The 26417-nt window shown below is 52.8% G+C and overlaps 2 protein-coding genes across 2 annotated transcripts; one reads left to right on the forward strand and one right to left on the reverse strand.

Moving 5' to 3' along the window:
* The first annotated feature begins 324 nt into the window (after window positions 1-324).
* Brd2 (bromodomain containing 2) lies at window positions 325-6354 on the forward strand. Its single transcript, XM_051153580.1, is given in 12 exon segments — window positions 325-485; window positions 1440-1743; window positions 2304-2441; window positions 2805-2943; window positions 3041-3255; window positions 3347-3721; window positions 4127-4255; window positions 4416-4658; window positions 4771-5073; window positions 5075-5423; window positions 5565-5687; window positions 5841-6354. Coding segments are annotated over 12 exon segments (2481 nt in total). The 5' UTR covers window positions 325-459; the 3' UTR covers window positions 5978-6354.
* A 4986-nt stretch (window positions 6355-11340) lies between these two features.
* LOC127195092 (HLA class II histocompatibility antigen, DO alpha chain) lies at window positions 11341-20139 on the reverse strand. Its single transcript, XM_051152531.1, has 5 exons — window positions 20038-20139; window positions 18428-18676; window positions 17931-18212; window positions 17713-17848; window positions 11341-11440 (listed from the first exon to the last, which is right to left on the reverse strand). The coding sequence occupies exons 1-5, from the start codon at window positions 20117-20119 to the stop codon at window positions 11341-11343; spliced, it is 849 nt and encodes a 282-aa protein (XP_051008488.1). The 5' UTR covers window positions 20120-20139.
* Between the last annotated feature and the right edge of the window lie 6278 nt (window positions 20140-26417).

Raw genomic sequence — 26417 nt, forward strand, 5'->3', positions numbered from 1 at the left:
CTCCCAGCCTCCGCGGCCGCCATTACAATCCACGTCCATCCGCCTGGAAATGGCCTTCGCCCCGGCCCGGCGGGCAGTGCAGACCCCGTAGGCGCCCCCCGGGCCCCGCCCAGTCCGCGGAGTCTGTCCACCCCTGCACTCCGCCCTCGAGAGGATTCCAAAGATGGAGGCGGCGGCGCTCTGAAGCCCTCGGTGCCCATCCGTCTCCCTCGGAGGACTAACGGGACCCTCCGCGGCCTCCCGGCGGTGGGCGCCGCCATCTTCCTGCCGTCCCCGCCCGCGGGGCGCGCCGAGCTGCCGGGGCTGAGCGGAGGGCGGCGCGGCAGACGGTCGGCCGGAGGGCCGAGGGCGGCGGCCTCCCCCGCGCCCCGGGGTATGCTGCGCCGGGCGCCGAGGGGAGCCCAGGCCACCCGGACTTGACGCGGCCGAGCGCGGCGGCGGCGGCTCCCCGAGGTCAAGATGCTGCAAAACGTGACTCCCCACAAGTAGGTCCCCGCGTGGGGGCGGCGCGGCTGTTGGCGCGGGCTCGCGGGGGGCGGCGGCGGTTGTGAAGCGCGACGGCCGGGTCGTGCGTGTGAGCGGCCGGGGCGAGTGTGCGCGGGTCAGCCGTGATTTGTCATCGTGTTTGTGGGGGGTCCCGGCCACGCCGGCGCCCGCACGGTTGCCATGGTGACGGCCTGAGGTTTGCTAGGCGGGGTTCCCGCACAGGTGGGGCGTGCGGGGCCGCTGTCTCCGGTGGCGGTGGGTGTGTGGCTCGCGTGGAGGCCGCCGCGCTCCCCCTGCAGGTGTAAACAGTGGGGCCGCCCGCTCGGGCTTTGGGAAGCACCTGGCCTGGGGCAGCGCCCGTTGCTGCGCTTGGTCTTGAGCGACACTAGTGTAGTGGGCCGTGCTGTCGCTGACCTTGGCTGTAGGGGGGGTTGTGTGTTTTAAAGGAGACTTTGTTTGATTGAGGTCTGGCGTGCTTTCTCGGGTGATACTTGGGGTTAAGATTTTTTGTCTTGATTCTTACTGTGGCTTTTAACTCGGATTGCAAAAGATGGCCAAGATGAATTCTTAGGTGTCTTTTCAAGGTTTGGTCCTTTCTTTTCTTTGGCTTCTCTGTCTCAACCACCATGGCAACCATTAAGTCCCTAGCGAGGTGAAGCTTCACTTTCTTAGCTCCACCCACTTTTGCTTCAGCTTTCTCTCCCCAAAAGGCTGGGGTTGTCATGTGACACTTTGGGGGCCTTAACCAAGCCGCTCAACAAACTGGTGTAAGAGCTAGGAAAGATGGGCAACAACTGTTGTTAGGGTAGTTGATTTCTGGTTGCCGTTCACTTTGCTATGCACCTCCTGACAGCCAGAGCCTGTGTTTATATAGGGCTGTGCAGTGCAAGTTAGCTGCTTAATCTTGGTCATCTTTCTGTTACCGCGTCTAATTCTGCTTCCCCGTTTTGCAGGCTCCCTGGGGAAGGGAATGCAGGGTTGCTGGGGCTGGGCCCAGAGGCAGCCGCACCAGGGAAGAGGATTCGAAAGCCTTCTCTGTTGTATGAGGGATTTGAGAGCCCCACGATGGCTTCTGTTCCCGCTTTACAACTGACCCCTGCCAACCCTCCACCCCCTGAGGTGTCCAATCCCAAAAAGCCAGGACGCGTAACGAACCAGCTGCAGTACCTGCACAAGGTGGTGATGAAGGCTCTGTGGAAGCATCAGTTTGCATGGCCGTTCCGGCAGCCTGTGGATGCTGTGAAGCTGGGTCTGCCGGTGAGTACGCTGGCTTGGCATGGGAGTGAGCAGGCGTGTGTGCGTGGGGAGTGGGCCACCCAGTGCAGGTGCTGCGGCCCCTAGGGAGCTCCCTTTCCCTTGAGGGCAAATAGCCACAGGCTCCTGATTCTTATTCCTTTGTGCTTGTTGCTGTCGTGGCAGCTCAGTTTGCCCTCCATGTGTCCTTCCTTAACTCTTGTGCCCTGGCTCCATTTTACAGATTCCCACCCCTGGTTGGGAGAGGACCACGGTGGCCAAATTCTTAGCTTCTTCCTTTCCCTCATGCAGCCCATGGATAGCCATCCCCAGAGGTAATGTCACAGGGTGGGAAGTGTCCAGAGCGGGTGGGAGGCGGGTGGCTAGAGAAAGGCGTTAGTGACCTCCTGGTGGGAATTAAGTCTTAGCCTAACTTTCCTAACCCATAGTTAGTTGGGGCCGCAGTGTGGGCTCACAATGGCTAGGGTGTGCGTGTGGGGTATGTGTCTGTGTTCCTGTCAGTAATTGCCCTAGGATAGGCACTTTCCTATGGCTCTGACCTAGGATATCTCTCTTTTTGGAAGGATTATCACAAAATTATTAAACAGCCTATGGACATGGGTACTATCAAGAGGAGACTTGAAAACAGTTACTACTGGGCAGCCTCAGAGTGTATGCAGGATTTCAATACCATGTTTACCAACTGCTACATTTATAACAAGGTAAGTTACCGAGTCACTACTGAGGAGGCTCTTAACCCTGCAGGGAGTGCTGTCCCGCTATCAGGGTCTAAGGAGAGCCTGGCCTCCGTGGTGCTGTTAGACAGTTGGCGGCTTCAGTGTTCCCGTATTAAAAGGTCACTTAAGTAGAGCAGATTTCATATTTGGGGATGGTGGCCCTGTTTCTCAGAAAGCTCCAGAGGACTGAGAGAAGTGGGATCTGTAGCTCTGGTGCTTCAGGTGGTGGGAAGTGAGTTTATTATGACCTTAAACACCAGTGACAGGGACCTGACAAGTGTGCGCCCTGGGCCTGGGCATTCTCTCTAGCTCATGCTAGCAATGACCTTTTGTTTATTTGTTCTATAGCCCACTGATGACATTGTCCTAATGGCACAGACACTGGAAAAAATCTTCTTACAGAAAGTGGCGTCAATGCCACAAGAGGAACAAGAGCTTGTGGTGACCATCCCTAAGAACAGCCATAAGAAGGGGGCCAAGTTAGCAGGTAGGAAGAGGTGGACCCTACAGGGGACCTGAAGATGGAAGTCATCAGGTGACCTGAAGATGAGACTGATTGAAACTTTGGGTTTTTTTCTTCATAGCACTCCAGGGCAGTGTTACCAGTGCTCATCAGGTGCCTGCTATTTCTTCTGTGTCGCAAACAGCCCTGTACACACCACCGCCGGAAATACCTACTACTGTCCTCAACATTCCCCACCCATCAGTCATCTCTTCTCCCCTTCTTAAGTCCCTGCACTCTGCTGGACCCCCGCTCCTTGCCGTGTCATCAGCCCCTCCAGCTCAGCCCCTTGCCAAGGTACACATCAGACTGTCTGGGTGACTGGGAGGAAAAGGATTAAAGGAAATGGGCCTGGAGTGACCAAGTCCCTCCTTCCCACCTTTTGCAGAAAAAAGGTGTTAAACGGAAAGCAGATACTACCACCCCTACACCGACAGCCATCCTGGCTCCCGGTTCCCCCGCTAGTCCTCCTGGGAGTCTTGAGCCAAAGGCAGCACGGCTTCCTCCTATGCGCAGAGAGAGTGGCCGCCCAATCAAACCCCCACGAAAAGACTTGCCTGACTCGCAGCAGCAACACCAGAGCTCCAAGAAGGGGAAGCTGTCAGAACAGCTGAAGCACTGCAGTGGCATTCTGAAGGAGCTGCTCTCCAAGAAGCACGCTGCCTACGCCTGGCCCTTCTATAAGCCAGTGGACGCTTCTGCGCTGGGCCTTCACGATTACCATGACATCATTAAGCACCCCATGGACCTCAGCACTGTCAAGGTACCCACTGCATGGGGCAGTGATTGGAGCATAGGAATCAATAAAGCAGCAATATCATGTCTTCTTGTGAGCGCATAGTAGTTTCATAAAGCTGTGCAAGGCAGGAGGTCACATCCTTTGCATCCTCTCTGTGTTATGGTACAGGTGTCTTCAGCAGTACTTCAAAGCTGGCCTAGGGAAGCGTGGTGTGGGGAGAGATGGCCGTGGTCACTTAGAAATGTTTTTTTCTAGACATAGATATCTCTTCAAACCTACCCCAAATCCTTGGACTTCACTCTTGAGCCCCGGGGCACAGATCCTTAAGGTCATCCCCGGTTGTTTGAAGAGAGGGCTGCTCGTGAGTCGGGGTGGCAGGGAAAGATGAGTCTCTGCCTGTGCAGCTTCTCATGCTGCCTCCTTCTGCAGCGGAAGATGGAGAACCGTGACTACCGGGACGCACAGGAGTTTGCTGCTGATGTGCGGCTTATGTTCTCCAACTGCTATAAGTACAACCCTCCAGACCACGATGTTGTGGCCATGGCACGAAAGTTACAGGTGAGTGAAGAAGTTGATGCTTACACAGTAACTGCTTATAGGGATAGATTTCATTTGTGCTGTGCATTTAAAACAAGATTTCCTCATTCATTCTTTCTCCGAAGTTGGAGCTGGTGTGCTGGCTGGCATTTGTTTAAACACAGTTTGCCTGTCTTTTTAGGATGTGTTTGAGTTCCGCTATGCCAAGATGCCAGATGAGCCGCTGGAACCAGGGCCTTTAACGGTCTCCACTGCCCTGCCTCCTGGGTTGGCCAAGTCATCTTCAGAGTCCTCAAGTGACGAGAGCAGCAGTGAGAGTTCCTCTGAGGAAGAGGAAGAGGAGGATGAGGAAGATGAAGAGGAGAGTGAAAGTTCAGACTCTGAGGAAGAAAGGGCCCACCGCCTGGCAGAGCTGCAGGAGCAGGCAAGTCATTAGGTTTTGGTCTTTGGTTGAGGAGGAACGTACTTTGAGCTGTGTTGGTCCCGACTGTTTCTTGGTCTTGATTTTGCTTTACTTCGTCTTTTTTTCTGTGTAGCTTCGGGCAGTTCATGAACAACTGGCTGCCTTATCCCAGGGCCCAATATCTAAGCCCAAGCGGAAGAGAGAGAAAAAAGAGAAGAAGAAGAAGCGGAAGGCAGAGAAGCATCGAGGCCGAGCTGGGGTTGAAGACGATGAGAAGGGGCCCAGGGCACCTCGCCCACTTCAGCCCAAGAAGTCTAAGAAAGCAGGTGGTGGTGGGGGTAGCAGTGCTGCTGTGCTAGGCCACCCTGGCTTTGGCCCTGCTGGAGGATGCAGCAACAAGTGAGTACTTGAGACACCGCCTGGGGAGTTTCATAGGCCAGTCTGGGTGCAGTGAACTCACTGGTGGTTCTATCGCCCACAGGCTGCCTAAAAAGGCCCAGAAGACTGCCCCGCCTGTCTTACCCACTGGCTACGATTCAGAGGAGGAAGAAGAAAGCAGGCCCATGAGTTATGACGAGAAAAGGCAGTTGAGCCTGGACATCAATAAATTACCTGGGGAGAAGCTGGGGCGAGTTGTACATATCATCCAAGCCAGGGAGCCCTCTTTGCGTGATTCAAATCCAGAAGAAATTGAGATTGATTTTGAAACGCTCAAGCCGTCCACACTGAGGGAGCTGGAGCGGTATGTTTTGTCCTGCCTTCGGAAGAAGCCCCGCAAGCCCTACAGTGAGTATCAGTCAGCGCTGCTCACCACCGCTGTCCCGAAGACAGCAGGGGTGCGTGGGGGGGCTGCGCCATGTTTCCGTGACAGGCAGCCCCCAGGGTGTGGGCACGGGGGCAGTGGAGTGAGTCCTGCCTTCGCTCCAGCTATTAGGAAGCCCGCGGGGAAGACAAAGGAGGAGCTGGCTTTGGAGAAGAAGCGGGAGCTGGAGCGGCGCCTGCAGGACGTCAGTGGGCAGCTCAACTCCACCAAGAAGCCCCCCAAGAAAGGTGAGCGCACAGGCTGCTGGGTGGGCACTGTGCTCCCCGCCCTCTCCCCCGCCTGACACTGAACCCGGCGTTAGCTGCAGTGTGACTGCTGGGCTGGGCGAGTGTTCTATTGAGAGATGACAATGTCAATATTTTCAACACCTTACTCTGCAGCAAGTGAGAAAACGGAGTCGTCATCTACACAGCAAGTCGCAGTGTCCCGTCTCAGTGCTTCCAGCTCCAGCTCAGACTCCAGCTCCTCCTCGTCCTCTTCATCTTCTTCAGACACCAGCGATTCCGACTCGGGCTAAGGAGCCAGGCCAGATGGGGCAGGAAGGCTCCGCAGGACCGGACCCCTGAACCACCCTTCCCCACTACTCTTCCCCCTTGCTGGGACACTTGTTCACCTCACCCCCTCCATAGGAGAGCTGGCTCTGCAGTGGGGAGGAATGCAGGGACATGGACAATAAGATGGACTGTCTAGCCCTGTTGGGAACGGCCTTGTGGTGTTCCTGCTGATGATGGGGGTGGGTGGGCGTGGGCACAGGCCTGGCACAAAGCCACCTGAGGCTGTAGCTGTCCTGTTTACTTCTACGGGCCCTGTTTTGAGGTTTTTATTTATTTAAGCTAGGTAAGGCGGTAAGAGGGTCCCATAGCGCCGTGGTGGTCATCCTCCAGCCTCCATGGGGGGCTCTGTTTTGTTTTTGTTTTGTTTTTTTACATTGGCTTTTATTTTCTACTTTCCCTTTTCCTTCCACTCCACTTGGGCCTGGGGATTTTAGTCACCTCTCCGTTTGGCCCTGTACTGTCTTTCTCTTGATTCTAACTTGTAAATAAAGAAAATATTATTGAAGTTTTGAGTGAGTTATCTCAGTGAGATTTGTTTCTGTGTTCGAAGTGGTTAAAAGGAGAGATTGACTGGGATGTTGGGCCTGCCTTGTGCTGGGAGGGCTGTTCTGTGGGAGACTCAGGGTGCTGGCATTACTGTTAGCTATGAATCCCAGTTGGCCCTGTGTCTTATTTTGGGGGTGCTGAGAACTGAACCAGAGCTCTGAGCATGCTGGACAACGACAGCCACAACACACCCCTTCTCTGAGTTGTCTTGGGTTATGAGGGTACTGTGTGTCTGCCTTGTGTTTAAGAAATGTGGGTTGTGTGGCTTCTGGAAGGGGCTTTAGGACTGTAGAACAGGGACGCTGAGCTTGGTATGGTGGGCCACAGGAGGGGGACAGTGATACCACCAGGAACAGACTGTGTGCGCGCGCGCGCGTCTCAAGCAGCAGTGCAAGGACTATTGGAGCCTCCCTGAACTTCCCTTAGTCTTAAGCTTCAGTTTACAGAGGCAGTAAGGGGAAGAGTGGTTACAATTACCCAGCCTGAACAGAGATTAAGGCTGACCTGACCGAGGAGCATACTCCTGTCACTGACCTTTGACCTATGGAGTCCTAGGAATGGCGTTAAATTGGGAAGTCCTGAGCGGGGACAGTTTTCTGGGTAGTGACTGGAATTCTACAGGTAAATGGAATGGACAGAGGATTTCAGTTTGAATTGAACCAATGTCTGAGGGAGAATTTAAGATTTAAAAATTTGGGAGAATTGGACAGGTGGATGCTTCAGAGATTAAAGAGGCTTCCTGCTCTTCCAGAGGTCCTGAGTTAAGTTCCTAGCAACCACGTGGTGGCTCTCAAGCATGTAAATGGAGATCTGGTGCCCTCTACTGGCCTGCAGGCAAAATGCTGTATGTGATACTTTAAATAATTTGGGGAGGTTAGAAATGGTTTGTTGGCAGCATCTCTGCTCTGCCCATAGGTTTTAGCTGGTTGGCTTCTGGTATAACCTTAAAAACAAGCCCCACAACCATAAAGGGCTTAGGAGAAGGCCTGGCTCCTCTGACTCAAAGGACTGATACAGGGCTCCAAACCTGTGCTATGCTATGCTGTTGGGAGTTTCTGGTCAGTTTGTCTCCAGGGCAACCACCCTGTTCTGCTGTAGCCCCTTCTTAGGCTCTTCATCCTGGTTTCTAAAGCATCCCCAGATAAGCAGGCTGGGGTTGGTAGTGGAGTGTTGGGCTGGGCAGTATTTCCTCCTGTGCCCTTCCTGCCACGCTCTGGAGTCCTGCCCTCTGCTGCCCAGCACCTGGCGGGGGTGTGTGCCTGCAGCCCAGCCCCAGACCCTCTGGCCGGACAAGAGCCAGAGCTGTTTGCACTGGTGCCCGGACTAAAGGGCAGGCTTCCCTGAAGGAAGTGGCTGTGTGGGTGGCCGGGGTGAGGGGCTGGTCCCTCAAGTACTCAGCCTCCAGCACTGCAGACCTGTTCTCTGTACACAGCAGAGCCGCAACATTATGCAGCAGTAAACATAAGACGGAAAGGGTCTGTGATCAGGAAAGGGGGCTAGAGATGGTGAATTGAGCAAAAGTAGCAAAAATTGAAAGGGAAGGCTCGCCTGCACTGCCTGAGCGGAGCGGCAGCTCTCCGTAAGCAAGGTGTTTCAGCTGCCTTTGTATTTTCTTCTAAAAACTGACATTTCAAGCCAAACAATTTGGCCAGGCAGTGGTGGCGCACGCCTTTAATCCCAGCACTCGGGAGGCAGAGGCAGGCACATCTCTCTGTGAGTCCGAGGCCAGCCTGGTCTACACTGGGAGTTCCAGGACAGCCAGGGCTACACAGAGAAACCCTGTCTCCAAAAACAAATCGAGCCAATTTGGTCGTCATGGTAACCTTAGGTGAGGTGTGAGTTGTAATAACCACTTTTTTTTGTTTGTTTTGTTTTTTAAGACAGGGTTTCCCTGTAGCCTTGGCTGTCCTAGACTCGCTTTGTAGACCAGGCTGGCCTCAAACTCACAAAAATCTGCCTGCCTCTGCCTCCCGAGTGCTGGGATTAAAGGTGCGCGCCACCACAGCTGGCGCTACCACACCTGACCATAATCTCTTAAGTGTCTATTTCCAGAGCTCCAGCTACTGAGAGTAAGGCAGCAGGCCAAAGCTGATTTCACTACATTGGAACTGGGAGTGTGAGCTGGGCAGGTGGTGTACGCCTGTGATCCCAGCACTGGGGAGGCAGAGGGAGGTGCAGATATCACTGGGAGGCCAGCCTGGAGTGACCACCATGCTGCCAGGCACACAGAAGCGGCTGGCCTGAGGTGCTTACCTGAGACTAGGATTCTTGGTGCCATCTGTTGGGTCACACGCCCGTGACTTCCACTTTTCATCTGCACATTCTCTTTCCAGGTTCTCACGTCCTTCAGCTTTTAACGTGAGCCTTCACTCGTGCTGTGGAGGACCTTGGGGAGGCCTTAGGCCTCTGCCTGTACACGGGCCTTTCAGACAGACAGCCCCTGTATAACTCAGGACTTCTGAGAACTACCCAGTCCAGTGTCTAGACTTTATAGTAGAGTTTCAACTGCCCAGCACTAGTGTCCATAGCGCTGCTCACACTCAACGTGTTCAGAAAGACCCACTTCCCAAACATGTCCCCTTGATATGTTGTACCCCAACCCCTGGTCATCATGTGACTAGGCCGGATGTCATGGAGATACATCCCTACCTGTAATAGACAGGGGTGCTTACACACCTGAGCACCTTTCTAGTCAGTTGTAATCCTAGAGGTGGTGTTCATGGTGAGAGCTACAGCCTAGTGCTCCTGATCATACGCCATGCTCAAGGCCATCGCCATGCTCTCCTCATGCCTGCCATGTCATTTGTGAGCCTTCCTTCCTGGGGGTACGAAGCCTGTCTCAAGATAGCCCCCACCGTCCCTAGTTAGACTCAACCAGATCACAGTCGGCAGTGCCTGTGTGTCTCTGTGGTGTGTGAATACAGTAAGTGTTCCTCCCATCCTCCCAGCTAGGACGCCCAATCCTGTCGGATAAACCAGTATTTGACTTGAAGTGGGAAAACAAGGGGCTTTACTTCCCTCTAACAGGGCGACGCTGCTGCAGGCAGTATTTGGGACGGAGGGGGCTACTAACCCTGTTCTCCACAATGTAACAAGGCGGTCCCCAGTTTGTGCTGATCTCCCTGCTCATGAGCTGGGACGAAATGCTCCTGGTGTTAGTCACACCTCAGAATCAACTGCTAGACTCAGCACGTTCATTTATGAAATACTCACATTCCTGTAATGTCAGCCCTGTAATGGCTGGCCTTTCCTGGAAAGGTAGACTGAAAGAGAGATAAACATGTTTTTTGTTTAGATCACAAGTGGGGGATGAGAAAAAGACTAGTGAGAGGAGCAGGTGATGTTTACCCCCTTAGAAGTCGAGCCACCATGTGGGGGAGATTGGTTATTAACCAGCTGAAAACATCCTTGAACAAATTCTGAGAGGAGGTATAAATGTGAGCCAAAAACAGGAGGCGGGGCCTTTGGAGACTGGGGATACTTCTGGCTGTTCATCGCTCCACTTGAAGATGCTCTTAGAGAGAACTGTTCGAGGGAAGGCTCCGGGCTCCAGGCTCCAGGCTGAGCTTCTGGGTTCCAGTTGCTCCAGGTTCCAGCAGAAGAAATCCTGCTGATTACACCAGGGGAATCGTTCCTCGGAACTGATACCCTTACGGTTTTGTTATTGTGTTCTTTAATCTCCTTTCCCTATTGTTTAGGTTCGTTGGGTTATAAGTGAGGTACTCTCAGTTAATAAGTTTGTAATAAAATATAATTGTTAAGGTGGATTGTGGAGAGGGTTCTTTCAGGAATGGCCTTTTCCTCCCCCTGTCCAGTTTTTGTTTCTCAACCACGATTGATACCAAAACAGAAGACAGCCTCATCCTTACTTAAAAAAAAAATTTAACTGCTGGGTGTGGTGGTACATGCATTTAATACCAGCACTTGTGTAGGGTGATGGTGTGCCAAGTGCAAGTGTAGAGTCACAGTGTGCCAAGTGCAAGTGTAGGGTGACAGTGTGTCAAGTGCAAGTATAGGGCCATGGTGTGCCAAGTGCAAGTGTGGGATCACGGTGTGCCAAGTGCAAGTATAGGGCCATGGTGTGCCAAGTGCAAGTGTGGGATCACGGTGTGCCAAGTGCAAGTATAGGGCCATGGTGTGCCAAGTGCAAGTATAGGGCCATGGTGTGCCAAGTGCAAGTGTGGGATCACGGTGTGCCAAGTGCAAGTGTAGGGTGACAGTGTGTCAAGTGCAAGTATAGGTCACAATGTGCCAAGTGCAAGTATAGGGCCATGGTGTGCCAAGTACAAGTGTAGGTCACAATGTGCAAAGTGCAAGTGTAGGGTCACAGTGTGTCAAGTGCAAGTGTAGGTCACCGTGTGTCAAGACAAGTGTAGGGTCATGGTGTGCACCAAGTGCAAGTGTAAGGTCACATGTATGTCACCCAGTCCTCCATTCCTGACTTGGGAAAGCATCTACGTTCCCATTTTCTGGTTGTGCCTGTGACTTTCCACAGTTAACGTTAACTCTCCTTACTGCCCCCCCCCCAAGCCCCTCATGTCAGAGCCATGGCCCAGCCCTGAGGCCTCTAAGCCCTGTTTACTCAGGACTTTGCTGTGGACCTGTCTCCACCAAGTGACCTTTGTCACTAGTCTGTCGCAGGCACCACCACCTACCTGCGGGCTAACCTCAGCACTCCCCCTCTCTGTGCAGCAGAGGCCACTATGATCTCTCCAGTGTCTTCAGCTGAGTGTCCAGGGCGGGATGAGCCACCAAGGCGGCACTGGGGACAGACGCTGGTTCAGAGCCCAGCTGTGTAAGTGGTGTAAGTGTGTAAGCTGTGTAAGCAGAAGGCAGGGATGGCTGGCGCTGCAGTGGGCAGGATGAAGGCAGCCTCTGCCCTGAACGCACAAGGGGGGAAGCTGGATGGAAGAGAAAGCATAGAGTCCAGCTGTGCACCGTCACTCAGCATCTCGTGGGGCAGGGGTCTACTGGGCGTTTGAACTATATGTGTTTTCTAGAAAAGAGCTACCACCTCTACAGCCCCTGTCTATCCTGAAGCAGAGGTCCCAGCCCGGCCTTGAACTTGTGATTCTTCAGCTGCCTCAGCCTCCCCGGTAGCTGGCATTACAGACCTGCCTGCCAGGCACTTTCTGTTGTCAGCCTCAGTCTGGGACTCTCCTAATAGAGTGGGCGAGACAGGATGAGACCAGTTTTAAAGTTGTGGTCTGCACCAGAGCTTTCTGGCGATGTCCTTTGGTATAAGTGAACACTTCAGACGAGGTGATTGGGGAAAACACCGAGATTTGGGGTTGGGGTGGGGACTGGGAGTGTGTGTGGCTAGAGATACACATGGTCTATATTATCATTATTATTATTATTATTATTATTAATTATTACATTCATTTGTGTGTATCATGGTGATTGTGAAGACCAGAAGACTACCTGCAGGAATCAGTGTTTGCATGTGTGGGTCCTGGAGGTAGAGACACCGGACTTGGCAGCTGGACTGTCCCCGCGTGCACCATTCTGCTGGCCCTCCGTCCCTTTTAAATACAGAATCTGCCTCAGATGGTTGTGTGCTGTCAGAAGGTTTCACAAAGCCCAATTAACTGAATTTGTGCCAAAGAACAGTTAAGCGGGAAGGCACAGATGGACCGAGCGTACAGTGGGTGAGGGGAGCCCCAGCTGATGGCTTCAACTCAGCTGCACAACGAGCCGGAATGAGTTATGGAGTCCTAGTAGGAGTTGGGGGACACTGTGCTTTTGCTGTTACTGTTTTTGTGGTGCTCTGTTTGTTTTGTTTTGTTTTTGTTTTTGTTAACCCTCTTGGTTTTCTCATTGAAATTGACAATATAAATCTCAAACATAGAAAAGCCATCAGGCTGGGCAGTGATGGTGCGGCCGTTAATCCCAGCACTAGGGAGGCAGAGACAGGCGGATCGCTGTGAGTTCCAGGCCAGCTAACCCCAGGACAGTCAAGGCTACAGAAAGAAACCCTGCCTCAAAGAATTAGAAGTTAGTTTCAGAAAAAGGGTTTGATGTGTGTATTTAATTACTAGTGAGGGAATAAAAGGTGTTCTCTCCTGCTTAGGGCAAGAGAATAAAATATTTATAAAATAGCTAAAGTCAACACAGTATGCCCCCCCCCCAAAATTACCTACCCACCGTAATGGTCCCTGTGAGACCATGAGATAAAATTTCAGACAAATTGGTTACACGTCTATTCAGAATTTACAGCTCTGGGGTGAGCTGCTGAATGAATTCCAAGGGGATGCAAACAACTGAATAGTCAATTGGGCAGTAAGAACAACTCAATAGACAAACCCTGACGAAAGACCGGAGTGAAGTGGACATTTCAGCAGGCTCGGTGGGAGTGGCCACACGGAAGACGGGACTCTAGCTCCTGAATGCTTGACAGAGGGGTTTTTCTATTAAGGGAATGATACATTTTGAGAAACCCCTGAGTGGAGGAATGTGTGAGATCTTTAGGACATCATGAAATGCCAGGCCTATGAGTGTGGACAGAGAGGAGAATTCCATACCAAAAGCATAGAAAATATCTTCAATAAAAAAATCTAAAAGAAGCCAGGCAGTGGTGGTGTGCGCCTTTAATCCCAGCACTCGGGAGGCAGAAGCAGGCGGATCGCTGTGAGTTCGAGGCCATCCTGGTCTACAAAGCGATTCCAGGACAGTCAAGGCTACACAGAGAAACCCTGTCTTGAAAAACAAAAACAAAAAACAAACGGAAAAAAAAAAATCTAAAAGAAAAAATTCCAGCTCTAGAGGGCAGAGTTGCCCCAGCCATACACAAGCGGTCACGGAAGGCCAAATACGCAAGAAAAGGAAATCCTGCTGCGGCATCGTGGTCAAATCACTGAAGAAGCCAAAGGATGAGAGAGAAAAGGGCCACACCAATGCTGTCAGCTAGTCACTGATTTATTTTCCAGGGGAAACTGAGACCACAGCTGCCAACCTAGACAACTATACCAAGCAAAACTATAACTGAAGGTGGAATGGAACTGCCCTGATAAAAACAGACAAAGGAAGTTATGACCACACAGCCAGCTCTGTGTGTGTGGAGGGGGGGCAGGGGAGATGGGAAAGAATTGTGGGGGGAGGATGGGAAAGAAGAGGGCATCTGAGAGGCCACAGGGAAAGTTAAGAATGTGGCCCACAGAACCAACTGAGCAGGGCTCACAGGGGCTCATGGAGACCAAAGCGGCAATCACAGACTCAGACTGGGCCTGACTAGGTCGTCTCCATATATGCTATGGTTGTGTAGCTTGGTGTTCTTGTGGGACCCCCTGACAGCAGGAGTGAGGGGTATCTCTGACCTTTTTGCCTTTTCTTGAGCTTTTCCTCCTCCTGGGTCACCGCATCCAGCCTTAACATGAGGGTTTGTGCCTAGTCTTACTATAATTTGTTATGCCATGTTTGGCCAATATCCTTGGGAGGCTTGCTCTTTTGGGGTGGGGGTCGGGGAGATAGAGGAAACCTTGATCAGGATGTAATGTATATAAAGAATAAATTAAAAAATAAAAAGGGTCGGGTGTGGTGGCGCACGCCTTTAATCCCAGCACTCGGGAGGCAGAGGCAGGTGGATTGCTGTGAGTTGGAGGCCAGTCTGGTCTACAAAGTGAGTCTAGGATAGCCAAGGCTACACAGAGCAATGCTGTCTTGAAAAACTAAAATAAAAAAAGAAAGAATTTGGGGGGAGTTTTAGAGATAAGGTTAAAGTTGTCTCAGTGTGAGGCGGCTCTTTGCCCTGTTGGGAAGGGAGCCCAGGTGTGCCTGTGAGGAGGAGGAGGGACGTGCTGCCCAAACTCACACTGAGTTTCAGGACTCTAGGTGTCTTTTGGATTTTCAAGCAGAAGCTGAGGGATTAGAGACCTTCTTTTTAACCTTCTCACAGGAACTATTTGCATCCGTGGCCTTTATACCGTCCACCTGTGTTCCTCTACCCACTCCCATAAAGCATAAAGCACTCACTCGCTGAAGCCAATGGGACACATGTCCCAATAGAGTCAGGGCGAGGGCAGGGAATGAGAAATGGGAGGTGCATAGGGACTGGTGCATCCTGGGAGGACAGCTAACGTGTCTGGATTTGTTTTGTTTTGTTGAGACAGGATCCCTCTGTGTGCAGCCTTGGCTGTCCTGGACTCACTCTGTAGACCAGGCTGGCCTCAAACTCACAGCGATCTGTGTGCCTCTGCCTCCCAAGTGCTGGGATTACAGACCTGAGCCACCACTGCCCAACACTAACTTTTCGACTCTTAAGCTATGCATACAGGGAATCTGAAGAAGCCAGTGCAGAAATCTGGGAGGAAGGTGCTGGTGAGATGGCTCAGAGGTGAGGAGCACTGTCTGTTCTTCCAAATGGTCCTGAGTTCAATTCCCAGCAACCACATGGTGGCTCACCACCATCTGTAACGAGATAATGAGATCAGGTGCCCTCTTCTGATCTGTACATGCAGGCAGAACACTATAAACATTTTTTTTTAATCTTTTTTTTTTTTTTTTTTTTTTTTAAAGAAGAAACCTCGGGTGTGAGTGGCAGGGCTGGCTAGAGGGCAGAAGGGGGCGATTGGTGCTGTCGTTTTGTGGGAGAGGAAAACACCTTGTGATGGGCGGAGTTGAAACCACAGGATAAGCCAGGCGTGGTGTCACACCCCTGTAATCCCAGCACTCGGGAGGCAGAGGCAAGCAGATCTCTGTTGAATTTGGGGCCGGCCTGGTCTGGTCTACAAAGAGAGTCCAGGACAGCTAGGGCTGGTACACAGAGAAACCCTGTCTCGAAAAACCAAAAAAGAAAAAAGAGAGAGGGGGGAAGGAAAGAAAGAAAAAAAAGAAAGCAAACAAGCACAGGAAGAGGCGGTCCTCGGTGACCATCTAACTACAGGATTGAACGCAGCAGTGACAAACTGCGATGTTGTCCTGAGCTGGGCTTTCCTCTTCTGCTACAACCCAACCCCTCACCTTGGGTGGAGCTCACTGGCTGTGGGGTCTTGTCTCCTGCTCTGAGAACCCTGGACCGGGATGGATGCCCACCCGGGTTTGGCTAGCTGTTCATTTTTCCAAGTATTTGAAAGTGTGACCGGGAGCAACGCCGTGGGTGGCAGTGACAGGTGTGATGTGAGCCAGCGACCAGGCAAGAATGTGGCCCAGCAAAAGGACAGGCTGGGTTCTGCTGGTTTGTCTGGCCCCCAGCTCTGTTCCCAGGAGACAGGACCAAACCCATCCTGGGTTCTGTGTTACACCCCGTGCCTTTGTGGTAAAGAGCTCCCCCTTCAGTGTGGAAGACCTGGTCATTGCTGGTATACAAAACCTCAGACTCAAGACACCTTTCCCCACGGCCTCAACAGTTTTCGATTTACGTCCCCCAGTTTTCTCTCTCCTGGGAAGTTTGCAAAGTCTGCATCAACCCCTCCTTCGCAGGACCAAATTCACAGTTCAAAACCACAGTTTTGGTTCTGTTTATACCTTGGTCAAACTTTGATGCTTCTGACAAACACACCCAGTTTCTCCAGAAAGCACTTTGGTCCAACTCAGGCCCCAGGGTTCCCCTGCCAAAGGCCTCTGGCAGCACCTATGTCAGGAGTCCCAGACCTCATCCTAGCATTGAGAGTGACATCAGAATCAGCTGGGACATGCTAAAAAATACAGACTCGCAGTCGCTGCCTTCCCATCCCTGGGATCTTAGTCCAGCAGGTCCCCCTTGGAAACCTCAGACATATGTCGTTCATTTGGTGACTGACATGAGTGACCCTGGAAGTTCACTGACCTGGCTGCGCATCTTCCATCTCCTCATGGTTAAAATCTTCTGGCCCACGTGGTTTTAGAGAGAGCTGGAAGACCACGTGGACACCCTGTCTTTCATCAAGATTTACTTATTATTTTAATTTGATAAGCGTGAGTGTTTCGCCTGCATGTATGTCTGTGCACCACGTGCGTGCCACGTGCCTGGTGCCCAGAGTGGGGGTGGCGGCAGAAGAGGACACCGGATTCCCTAGAACTGGAGTTACAGACGGTTGTGAACCACTACGTGGGTGCTGGGAATCAAACCCGGGTCCTCTGCAAGAGCAGCCAATGCTCTGACCACTGAGCCACCTCTCCAGCCCTGGACCAACCCTGTTGTCAGGCATCTAACAGAGCCACTGCGCTGCCCTCCTGCCTGATGCGGTTGGCACCACTGAAGGAAGTAGCCATCCTAAGTCTTGGGCAGTCATTCATAGGATCCTGGGGAAGGTCCAAGAGGAAGATGGCAGGTTCGTGTAGGAGGGAGCAGAACCCGTGTGAGCTCTCCCCTCCCAGGGCCCTACAGAACTCACTGGTTGGGGAGGTTGCAGTAGTTGGATACTCTGTACCCATTTCCTTACAGGAGACGCCCCTGTGAGATGGCCCACCGACAAAGTATCACACCACCGGCCAAACAAAGCAGAGGATGGCTGGCAGAAAGGCATCACTAATGTGGCCGAGGCAGTCACCACCCAGAACCCCCTTCACGCTAAGGCCCCCCTCGCCTGTGAGTATTGATGCCATAAGAAGGACGCACACCCAACGCCATTGAGAGAATTTAGTGCAGCTGCCCGAGGTGCGGACGGTTCTGAGTGCACTCGGGTAGGAGGGCAGCTGACCCTTCCCCACATTGTTCTGCTGGGAGTGGGGAGTGGGGGTGGGGGAGGAGGGCACAAAAGGAGCGACTTGTAGAACGGAGGTTGACGCCGTGCCGCCACGCCGAGTCGACTGTAGTAGGCTGCTGATGAGCGAGCAGAAGCTTCCAGAAGCCTGGTAGGAACTCACAGCATCTCTCTCGGGTTTCCCTCAAAAGTCATCTAAAGTAGCAAAGCCCAGATGACCAAGGCTGTTCGCGTTCATTCACCCACCTCTCCAAATCCCTGCCTCTCTATCCCCTCCCCCTACCCCGTCCCCTCCCTTCCTCCTCCCCTCTGCTTCCCTCCCACCCCCCATCCGCCTCCGGCCCCCACCCACCCCACCCCCGTCCCCTACCCCTTCCCCTTCTCCCTCCCCTCGGCTCCCCCGCTTCTCCCCCCTCCCCCGTCAGCTCCTCACCTATCTGCTCTCCACAGAATCTCTAACACCCCCCCCCACACACACACACACACATGCCTTCCCTTCCTCCCTTCTCTCCCAGACTCCCAGGCCGCTGCACCTCCGGGCGCTGGGCAGGCGCCTGCGTGTGATGATGAGCACGGTGCCCAGGAGGAAGCCCATAAGGCCGAGAGCCAGACCCAGACCACAGACCAGGGTCTCCACGGTGTCCGGTGGAGGAGTAAGCACCTGGGGCTCTGGGAGAGAGAGGAAGCGAGGGTCAGAGGGCACAGGAAGGGATCTGGTGTCGCCAACAGGCTAGGACAGGGGGCTCCGTACCCCAGTGCTGGAGGAGCGGGCCGTCCAGGCCCCAGTGCTCCACCCTGCAGTCGTACACGTCCTCGGCCGAGGGCACGAAGGTCAGGTAGTGGAACTTCCGGAACCTGTGGTTCGGCTGGGTGTAGAAGCTGGTCTGGGCCACGCCCTTAGTGATGGGCTGGCTGTTGCGCAACCAGGTGACGTGGATCACAGGGGGGAAGAAATCGTCCACGATGCAGATGAGGACGTTGGGCTTTCCCAGCTCCACACGAGACTTGGGGAGTACGGTCACCTTGGGAGGCACTAGGAGGAAAGAGGCCCTGAATGGCAAATCCCATCGCTTACAGCTGGGCCTTACTAGGGACACTTCCTCCCCTGTGTCCACCTGCAGGAGGGCTCTGGGAGGGTGCCTACCGGGGCAGGAGAGGATGAGGGAGACTCTGGAGAGGGGTTGGGGCTCCTGTCCAGTCCCCTTCTTCCCTGCCTAGTTAGGTGGGGCGGAGGGAGGGGCCAGGTACCACTGATGGCTCTGGTTCGGTTGGAGCGTTCCACCAAGACGTCCAGGTGAGCCCCGAGCATGGCGATGCTGGCCAGCCCACTCTGAAAGTCCGAGTGTGGGAAGTCCCCGAACTCAGGCAGACGCCACACCACCTCCCCGTTCTTCAGATCCACAGAGAAAATTTGTTCCCCATCAAACTCGTGTGTGAACTGTCCAGAAGCATCGTAAGACTGGTAGAAGGCCGGTCCATAGGAGCCCATGTGGTCAGCTGTATTGGGTGAGGGCCGGATGGCAGGGAAGAGCGTCACGTGGCTGCCCCGGCCTCATCCTGTGTGTGGGGACATCCTGTTGTGCCATGGCAGGCCCTTGAAGAGTTACGAGAGGCAAGAAAGGGCGGGGGCGTGGCCAGTGCGCGCATGGGTGGAGCTCGCAAAGCAGGCTGGGAAAAGGAGAGCCTGCCCGCCCACCCGGGATGGTGTCTGGGGTTTCCAGGCCTCTATCATGGGCTGTAGCCGCAGCTGCAGCCATCCTGTCAGGTCTTGTGTGTAAGGTGGTAAATTTGCGGTGAGGAGGAAATGGTTAAGGGGAAGCGTTGAAGGGTGAAGGAACCAGCCCTCCCCCCCTCCTTAGGGACCTCCATTAAGGGGAGCTTCCCTCAGAGGCAGACAGTATAGGAGTGGGTGAGGGACATCGACACCCATTAAGATCTATGACCCAGAGATCAGGGTGAGAGAAAGGGCAGCTTTCCACAAGCCAGGCATGTGACACACTCCTGCAACCCTAGCACTCAGAAGGTGGAGGCAGGAGGATCAGAAGTTCAAGACCCAGCCTGGGCTACAAATTGAGTTTGAGACCAGCCTGGGCTACATAGTTCAATGAGGCTGTCTCATAAACCAATAGAGATGGAGAGGGAAGAGAGAAGGGCCCAAAGCATTGTGGGATACACTGGACATAGTCAGGAGCTCAAGCACACCTTTAATCCCAGCCCTTGGAGGCAGAGGCAGGTGGATCTCTGTGTTTGAGGCCAGCCTGGTCTACAAAGTGAGTGCAGGACAGCCAAGGCTACACAGAGAAACCTTGTCTCAAAAAACCAAAATAAAATAAAATAAGTAAATCAAGAGTTCAAAGTTCATGTCCCAATTTCCGTCTTAGAGTGATGGTTGAACAGGCCTTGCACCATGCAGTCTTCAGTTTCCTGGATGTCTGGGGCTACACTTCGGCTGGCCCTTTCAGAGCCTTACACTTAGGACACAAATGTGAGGGGCTGTCCTGTGCCCAGCCAGCATGGTGTGGGGTCCAGGAGGTCACATAGAAACCCAGCGGCAAGTGCTGCAAGCCAGGAAGTGGTAGAGGAGCCAGGGTGTAGAGGTGAGGCGGGTGAGGCATGGGTCTCAGAAAAGAGGAAGAGGTGAGAAGGGTTCCAAACATAAAAGGAGCCCAGAGGGGACCCTGGCGGTTAGGTCCAGAGTGGCCGGACAGAGCGGCAGGATTTGTCTACGGGGAAGGGAGCTGTCCACATAACATAGAGGGAGATACTTTCCCGGTGTGCTGTCTCCTCCTACCAAGGCTTGCCCCCTCCTGTATCGCTGCTCCTCCCCCTACACCCCCGCCCTCCCCCTCACCACTTACCCTTGGTGGCCCATACTCCCTGGGGACTCAGGAAGATCCTCAGGGTGAGGAGTGCCAGGACCAGCTCTGCAAAGATGGCCATCACCGGAGTGAGGGGCGTTGACACTGTGTGGGGAGTAAGGGAGCAATATGGACATAAAAAGCAACAAAGTCTAGGCTAGGGGAAGACCCTTGCTGTAAGCAGCCAATCAGAGCAGTTCTCTGAGATAATGAGTCTGTTGCTGGGTAAGAAAGCAAAGAGTCTGGGTGAGAAGGTGGAGGATGGAGGCCACGGTCACCTGTCATTTCATCCTTCAAGAAGGAGCTTGAGGAAGGAGCAGGGAGGCCTCAGAGCTGCGATGTGCACAAGTGACTGCTGGGACAAGGCCTCCATCTGGTCCACGAGAGAACCTGATTTTCCATGTAGGTCCCTCTGGACAATTTTGGGGGTAAAAATATGAAGCAAAACACACTAAGAAACTTTAAAGGCAACTCACTGGGTAAAGTAAACTATAGGATAAAATCCCTTTATATCTGTAAATCATTTTCTTTTTAAAAAACATTTTTTAATTTATTATGTATACAATGCTCTGCCTGCCTGTATGACTGCCCACAAGATCTCACTATGGATGGCTGTGAGCCACCATGTAGTTGCTGGGAATTGAACTCAGGACCTCTGAAAGAAGAGCAGACAGTGATCTTAAGCTCTGAGCCATCTCTCCAGCCCACCTGTAAATCATTTTCAAAAACACTATTTTATTTTATCCTGTAAGAAAGAATGTGTAAAGCCAGCCGGGCATGGTGGCACACACCTGTAATCCCAGTAATCAGGAGGCAGAGGCAGGTGGAGCTCTGTGAGTTGGAGGACAGCCTGGTCTACAAAGAGAGTTCCAGGGCAGGCAAGCCAAGGCTACACAGAGAAACCCTGTCTCTGAAAACCAAAAAAAAAAAAAAAAAGAAAAGAAAGAAGAAAAGAAAGAAAGGAAAGGATGTGTGAAGATGTTTCTTCTGACAGAATGCTACAGGCAGTTCCCACAACTACTGTGAGGTGGGCAGAGGGCCCTGGAGTCTCCATTTGTCCCTCTGGTCCCCAGACACCCTCTTCCATGCTGGCCAGAGGTTTACCAGTGTGCTTTTGCCTCTTGGTGGCTCTGCCAGTGGCTGGCCTGGAAGGACTCAAGCAATACAGGAAATAGACACCGGGCATGGTGGCGCATTTGATGCCAGCCTGGTCTACAGAGAGAGTCCTTGGCTAGCCAGGGCTACATAGAGAGAGACCCTTTCTCAAAAAAAGAAAAAAATTAAAACGAACAACTGTCTATTCAGATAAAGAGAACTGTTCGCCAAAGTTCTGAAGTGAACCGTTCCCGAGCTTGCCCACATCCAGAAATCTCCTGGGTCCTTGGTTCCAAAGAGTCACCCGTGGAGCTGTTTTTGGTTTAGTTTTAATAATTCATTTAATTTTATTCTATGTGCATTGGTAATGAAGGTGTCAGGATCCTTGGACCTGGAGTTACAGACAGTTGTGAGCTACCATGTGGTTCCTGGGTCCTCTGGAAGAGCAGACAATGCTCTTAACCACTGAGTTATCTCTCCAGCCCCCGCCTGTGGAGTTTGTAAAAAGTACAATTTTCTGGCATTGCGGAGGTGGAAGGGCAGCAGCACACACTGGAGGGAAGGAGCCACGTGCCCAGCCCTGTAACCGCTTCCCAGGGATGCAGGTCCATGTGAGAATCGTGAAAGATAACCAGACAACCCAGGCATCCCAGAGGGTGTAACCGACAGGTGGATGGTTAGAGCCGCCACGTCGAACACCTGCAAGCCTCAAACCAGAGGTTCAAAACCAGACGTATAATGCAGCTCTGCAGGGGCAGGGATACGCCCACATGCTGCATTTAGTAACTGTAGGTGAAGGAAACTCACTGATCCATTAGCGTGTCTGCATATGGCATGGATGAAGGTGGAGGAACAGGTTAGACCTGAGAGTTAGGGGACAAATGAACTCACAGTCAGAAGAGAGGGGGGTGTGCCCTGATAGTCCGCAGGACCTCTGTGGAGTGGTGGCTGCATCTTGGCCTCCGAGGACCAGCGTGAAGGCGAGAGAGATGCGAGATCGACATGGAGAGATCACTATCCAGTGGGAGGAGAATTTAATACCCTAAGTATTGGAAATATAAGTGTTTTTAGCCAGGCGTGGTGCTGCACACACGCCTCTGATCCCAGCACTCGGGAGGCAGAGGCAGGTGGGTCGCTGTGAGTTCGAGGCCAGCCTGGTCTACAAAGCAAATCCAGGACAGTCAAGGCTACACAGAGAAACCCTGTCCCGCCCCCCCCCCCACACACACACACAAAGCTGTAAGCATCTTTCAAATGTCAAACCACAGCGACATTAGTACCAACACATAGATGACAGTAGAAGGGAGGGGACCAGGAGAGAGGACAGAAACCAGAAGGGGCATCTCAGGGACTGAGGAAGCTATGGGCACGACCTGAGCTGAGACTCCTAGCAGCCTAAACTCTCCAGCTCCTGTAGCCAGATGGGACTCCCAGTGGAGGGAGGGGACACCAGCCCACCCATGAAGCCTTGACTGAAAAAGAACTGTAGGGTTTAATCCCAGCACGCGGGAGGCAGGCAGGTGGATCGCTGTGAGTTCAAGGCAAGCCTGGTCTACAAAGCGAGTCTAGGACAGCCAAGGCTACACAGAGAAACCCTGTCTCAGAAAAAGAGGAGAGAGAGAGAGAGAGAGAGAGAGAGAGAGAGAGAGAGAGAGAGAGAGAGAGAGAGAGAGGAGAGAGAGAGAGAGAGAGAGAGAGGTGTAGGGATAAAGGTGGAGCAGATATGGAGGGAATGGCCAAGCAATGACAGGCCCAACTTGAGCCTCACCTCATGGGAGAGAGCCAACCCTTGACACTGTTAACAATACTCCGCTATGCGTGCAGACAGGAGCCTAGCTAGCGTAACTGTCTTCAGAGAAGCTTCATCCAGCGGCGGATGGAGACAGATGCAGAGACCCACAGCCAGACAATAGGCTGAGCTGGAGGAGTTTTGTGGAAGAGTGGGAAGGATTGAGGGAGCCGGAGGGGTCAAGGTCACAAGAAGGCTACAGAAGAAGCTAACCTGGGCCCGTGGGGCTCACAGAGACTCCACCACCAACCAAAGAGCATGTGTGGACTGGACCTAAGGCCCCCTGCACACATGTAGCAGATGTGCAGCTTGGTCTTCATGTGGGTCCCATGACAACGGGGCAGGCACTGTCTCTGACTCTGCTGCCTGCCCCTGGATCCCTTTCCCATGGCTGGGCTGCCTTGTCAAGCCTCAGTCGGAGAGGGTGCTCTTAGTCCTGCTGAGACTTGAGGTACCAGGGTGAGTTGGTACTTCTTGGGGGCTTCCCTTCTCTGAGAAGAAGGAGAGGTGGGAATTGGGGGGGGAGGCTGAGGGAGGGCCTGGGAGGAGAGGAGGGAGAAGGCTAACAAAGGGCTGTGTGCAGCTGCTCAGGGCTGCGCATGAGCCTTGGGTTCTCAGTGGGGTCTCTGCACCGCTCTGCCATGCTCACCTCTTTTCTGCACAGTGTGTGTAGACGCACTCCTCTTCCCTCTGACTGCACCCTAACATCCCTACCTCCACTGTTACTGTTGTCCCGGGGCCTGGGGGCTATAGCTGGAGTGCAGCGCCCTTCCGACGATGAACACACTACCAATGATGCTGCCTGCAAGGCCCACCACCAGGCCCAGGGCCCAGACCCCAGTCTCCACTGTCTCATACACCTGGACCGGCTCCTGCGTTTCTGAGGGAGATGAAGAGACGCAGTTAATATGGTGCTGCGGCTGTGCAATGCTGGGTCACCAGGTCCTGGGAGCAGAGGCATGGGGGGGGGGTGCCTCTTACCCCAGTGAGTGAGGCTTGGTTGGCCCAGCTCTACTGGGTTCTTCGGGAACACAGGGTCACCTCAGGAGGCTCCGGGAAGAGACAGAGCCTGGTGAGTTCTGGGTGTCTTCCTAGTCCTCCCTACAGGACGGCAGAGGGAGAAACAAGAGAGCCCTCCACTGGGGGCTGGGTGGTGGTGTGTCTCTGGGTCACGGTTCTTCAGGCTGCTGATGGAGGGCAGAGCCTCCTGGGCACCAAAGGCATACACTCCGGCAGGCCCCGGACAGTTTCCTCCTGTCAGGATCCACATGGAACTCCTCACTGCCGTCAAACTCATACCCGCAAACACCAGACAGCCGTTGCGTCTGTGCAAATATGCCATCCGCTGCCACGTGGTCCGCTGTGTAAGCAAGGTGGAGAAACGTGAGACCAGTCAGTGTGAGAGCTAGTGTGTAAGTGGTGAGGCCAACAAAGGTAAATGCAGGGAGAAGGAGCAACAGCAAACAGGAGACAGTGCAGGTTTGGGGCAGACAGAGCGCGATGCCCCTGCTCACTCCTGGAGGGAACCCCGTGACTCCGCCGGGATGGGGGAGTGACTGCAGCCTCTGTGGAGCCCTTGCTGAGCGCCAGACATCTGCTAGGGGGCTCGTATTTGACTCATGTTTCTGTCACAACAACCCTAGATGCAACCAAGAAAACACAGAGGAGGTCGGTGACTTGCCTCAGGTCACTCAGCCGTGCATAGCTGGGAGAGACTCTCTTCTCCCCACAGCTCCCGGTCCTAGGGCTGCAGATGTGAAATCGGATTTAAACTTTCTGAAGTGGAGGGGCAGGCGTGCTATTTCCTTATCACAGGAAAGGCAGAAAAACGAAAGTTGAGGGGGAACGCTCACTGTGTTCTGGCCCTCTTTACTGACGGTCGCTGAGTTTGTTTTAGTTCATGAGTTCGCGCCCGCAGTGTGTGCTAATATCGTGACTCCGTTTTTTTTTTTTTTTTTTTTTTTTTTTTTTTTTTTTTTTTTATCTTGAGCATATTACATTAAATAGGGTGGGTTTTGACAAAGGTTTTAAACTTTGTCTTTTAATTTTAAAATTCTTTTAATTTTCTTTGCAGAATTATAAAAGTTGAGTTCGAAATCCCTGTGTGGTTTGAGTTTTTGCTCTTTTAGTCTTTATTAGTTGGTAAGAAATAGCAAACACAAGACAAGCTATTATTAGTAATAGCGTGATGAACATGTGAGCATTCTGCACTTGGAATGGAGAGGGCAGAGTGGGGAGAGCTTGGACGCCCGCCTCTTCCCCGTGGATCCCCGGCCCCAGCAGGTAGGAGTGTCTGGGCTTGGACGGAAAAGCAACACCAAGACTGTTCTCGCAGAGGGCGCCTCGGGTTCTCAGAGGGATCTTCTTCATAAGACAAAGTGAAAGGGGAGATAGAAAAACAAAAAACAAAAAAAATCCCTCTACAGCGGCCTCTGTGTCCCTGCCCGGATCAGGTTATAAATAAGGCAAAATAACCCTTTCTTTCCCAAGTTGCTTTTGACCATGGCATTTCTCAACAGCAACAGAAACGGGCAATAACCCAGGAAAAGTGGTAAAAATAAGAGCTGAAAAGACCTGGGGCTATAGCTTTAGAGACATGGTAGTTAAGCACTCAATTCAAAGGAAAATGAAGGGTCTGGAGAGATGGCTCAGTGGTTAAGAGCTGCTCTTCCAGAGGACCTGGGTTCAATTCCCAGCAACCATATGGCAGCTCACAACTGTCTGCAATTCCAAGACCTGACACTTGCACAGATACATGCAGGCAAAACACCGGTGCACATTAAATAAGGGGGCTGTGCTGGTTGGTCTTAATCGTCAACTTGACATAACCTAGAGCACCCTGGGAAGAGATTACAGCACTCGGGAGGCAGAGGCAGATCTCTGAGTTCAAGGTCAGCGTGGTCTGCATGCCTCAGGCCAAACAGGGATATATAGGAGGACCCTCTTTCAGAAAACAAACAAACAAACAAAGCAAAAGGCATCACAGTAGCAAGATGCTGTGTCAGGGTGCTAAGAGGCTATTAGTGTAAATGAACCCTCAGCTGCATCGGACCCAAGGATATGGTCAATACAAGGACCACGTGACCCTTGCCGAGTGGAGCTACAGACGCTGCGTGCAGCTCCAGAGGCCGCGTGCAGCTCCAGACGCCGCATGGAGCTCTAGGTGCTGAGTGGAGCTCCAGGTACCGAGTGGAGCTCCAGACGCTGCGTTCACATGGAGCTCCAGGTGCCGCGTGGAGCTGGCCTAAGAGGAGATCGTGGATGGCAGAGCTGGTGAGAGCTGGTACTACTCAAGCCCTTTGGGGCCCAGAAGATTACGTGTGAATCCAAAATGCCAGATACAAAGCTATAGCATTTTGGGTTTATATTGCAGGATTTTGGTTCTGCTTTGCAGTGGTTGGTTTTATGCCCCAGTTCTTCCTTTTGGGGATAAGAATGTTTAGTGCATAACTTTTGAAGTACTGGAAATTTTAAAGACCTTGGCCTGAATTTTATA

Source organism: Acomys russatus, chromosome 11 (genome assembly GCF_903995435.1).
Source record: "Acomys russatus chromosome 11, mAcoRus1.1, whole genome shotgun sequence".
NCBI classification, from domain to species: domain Eukaryota; kingdom Metazoa; phylum Chordata; class Mammalia; order Rodentia; family Muridae; genus Acomys; species Acomys russatus.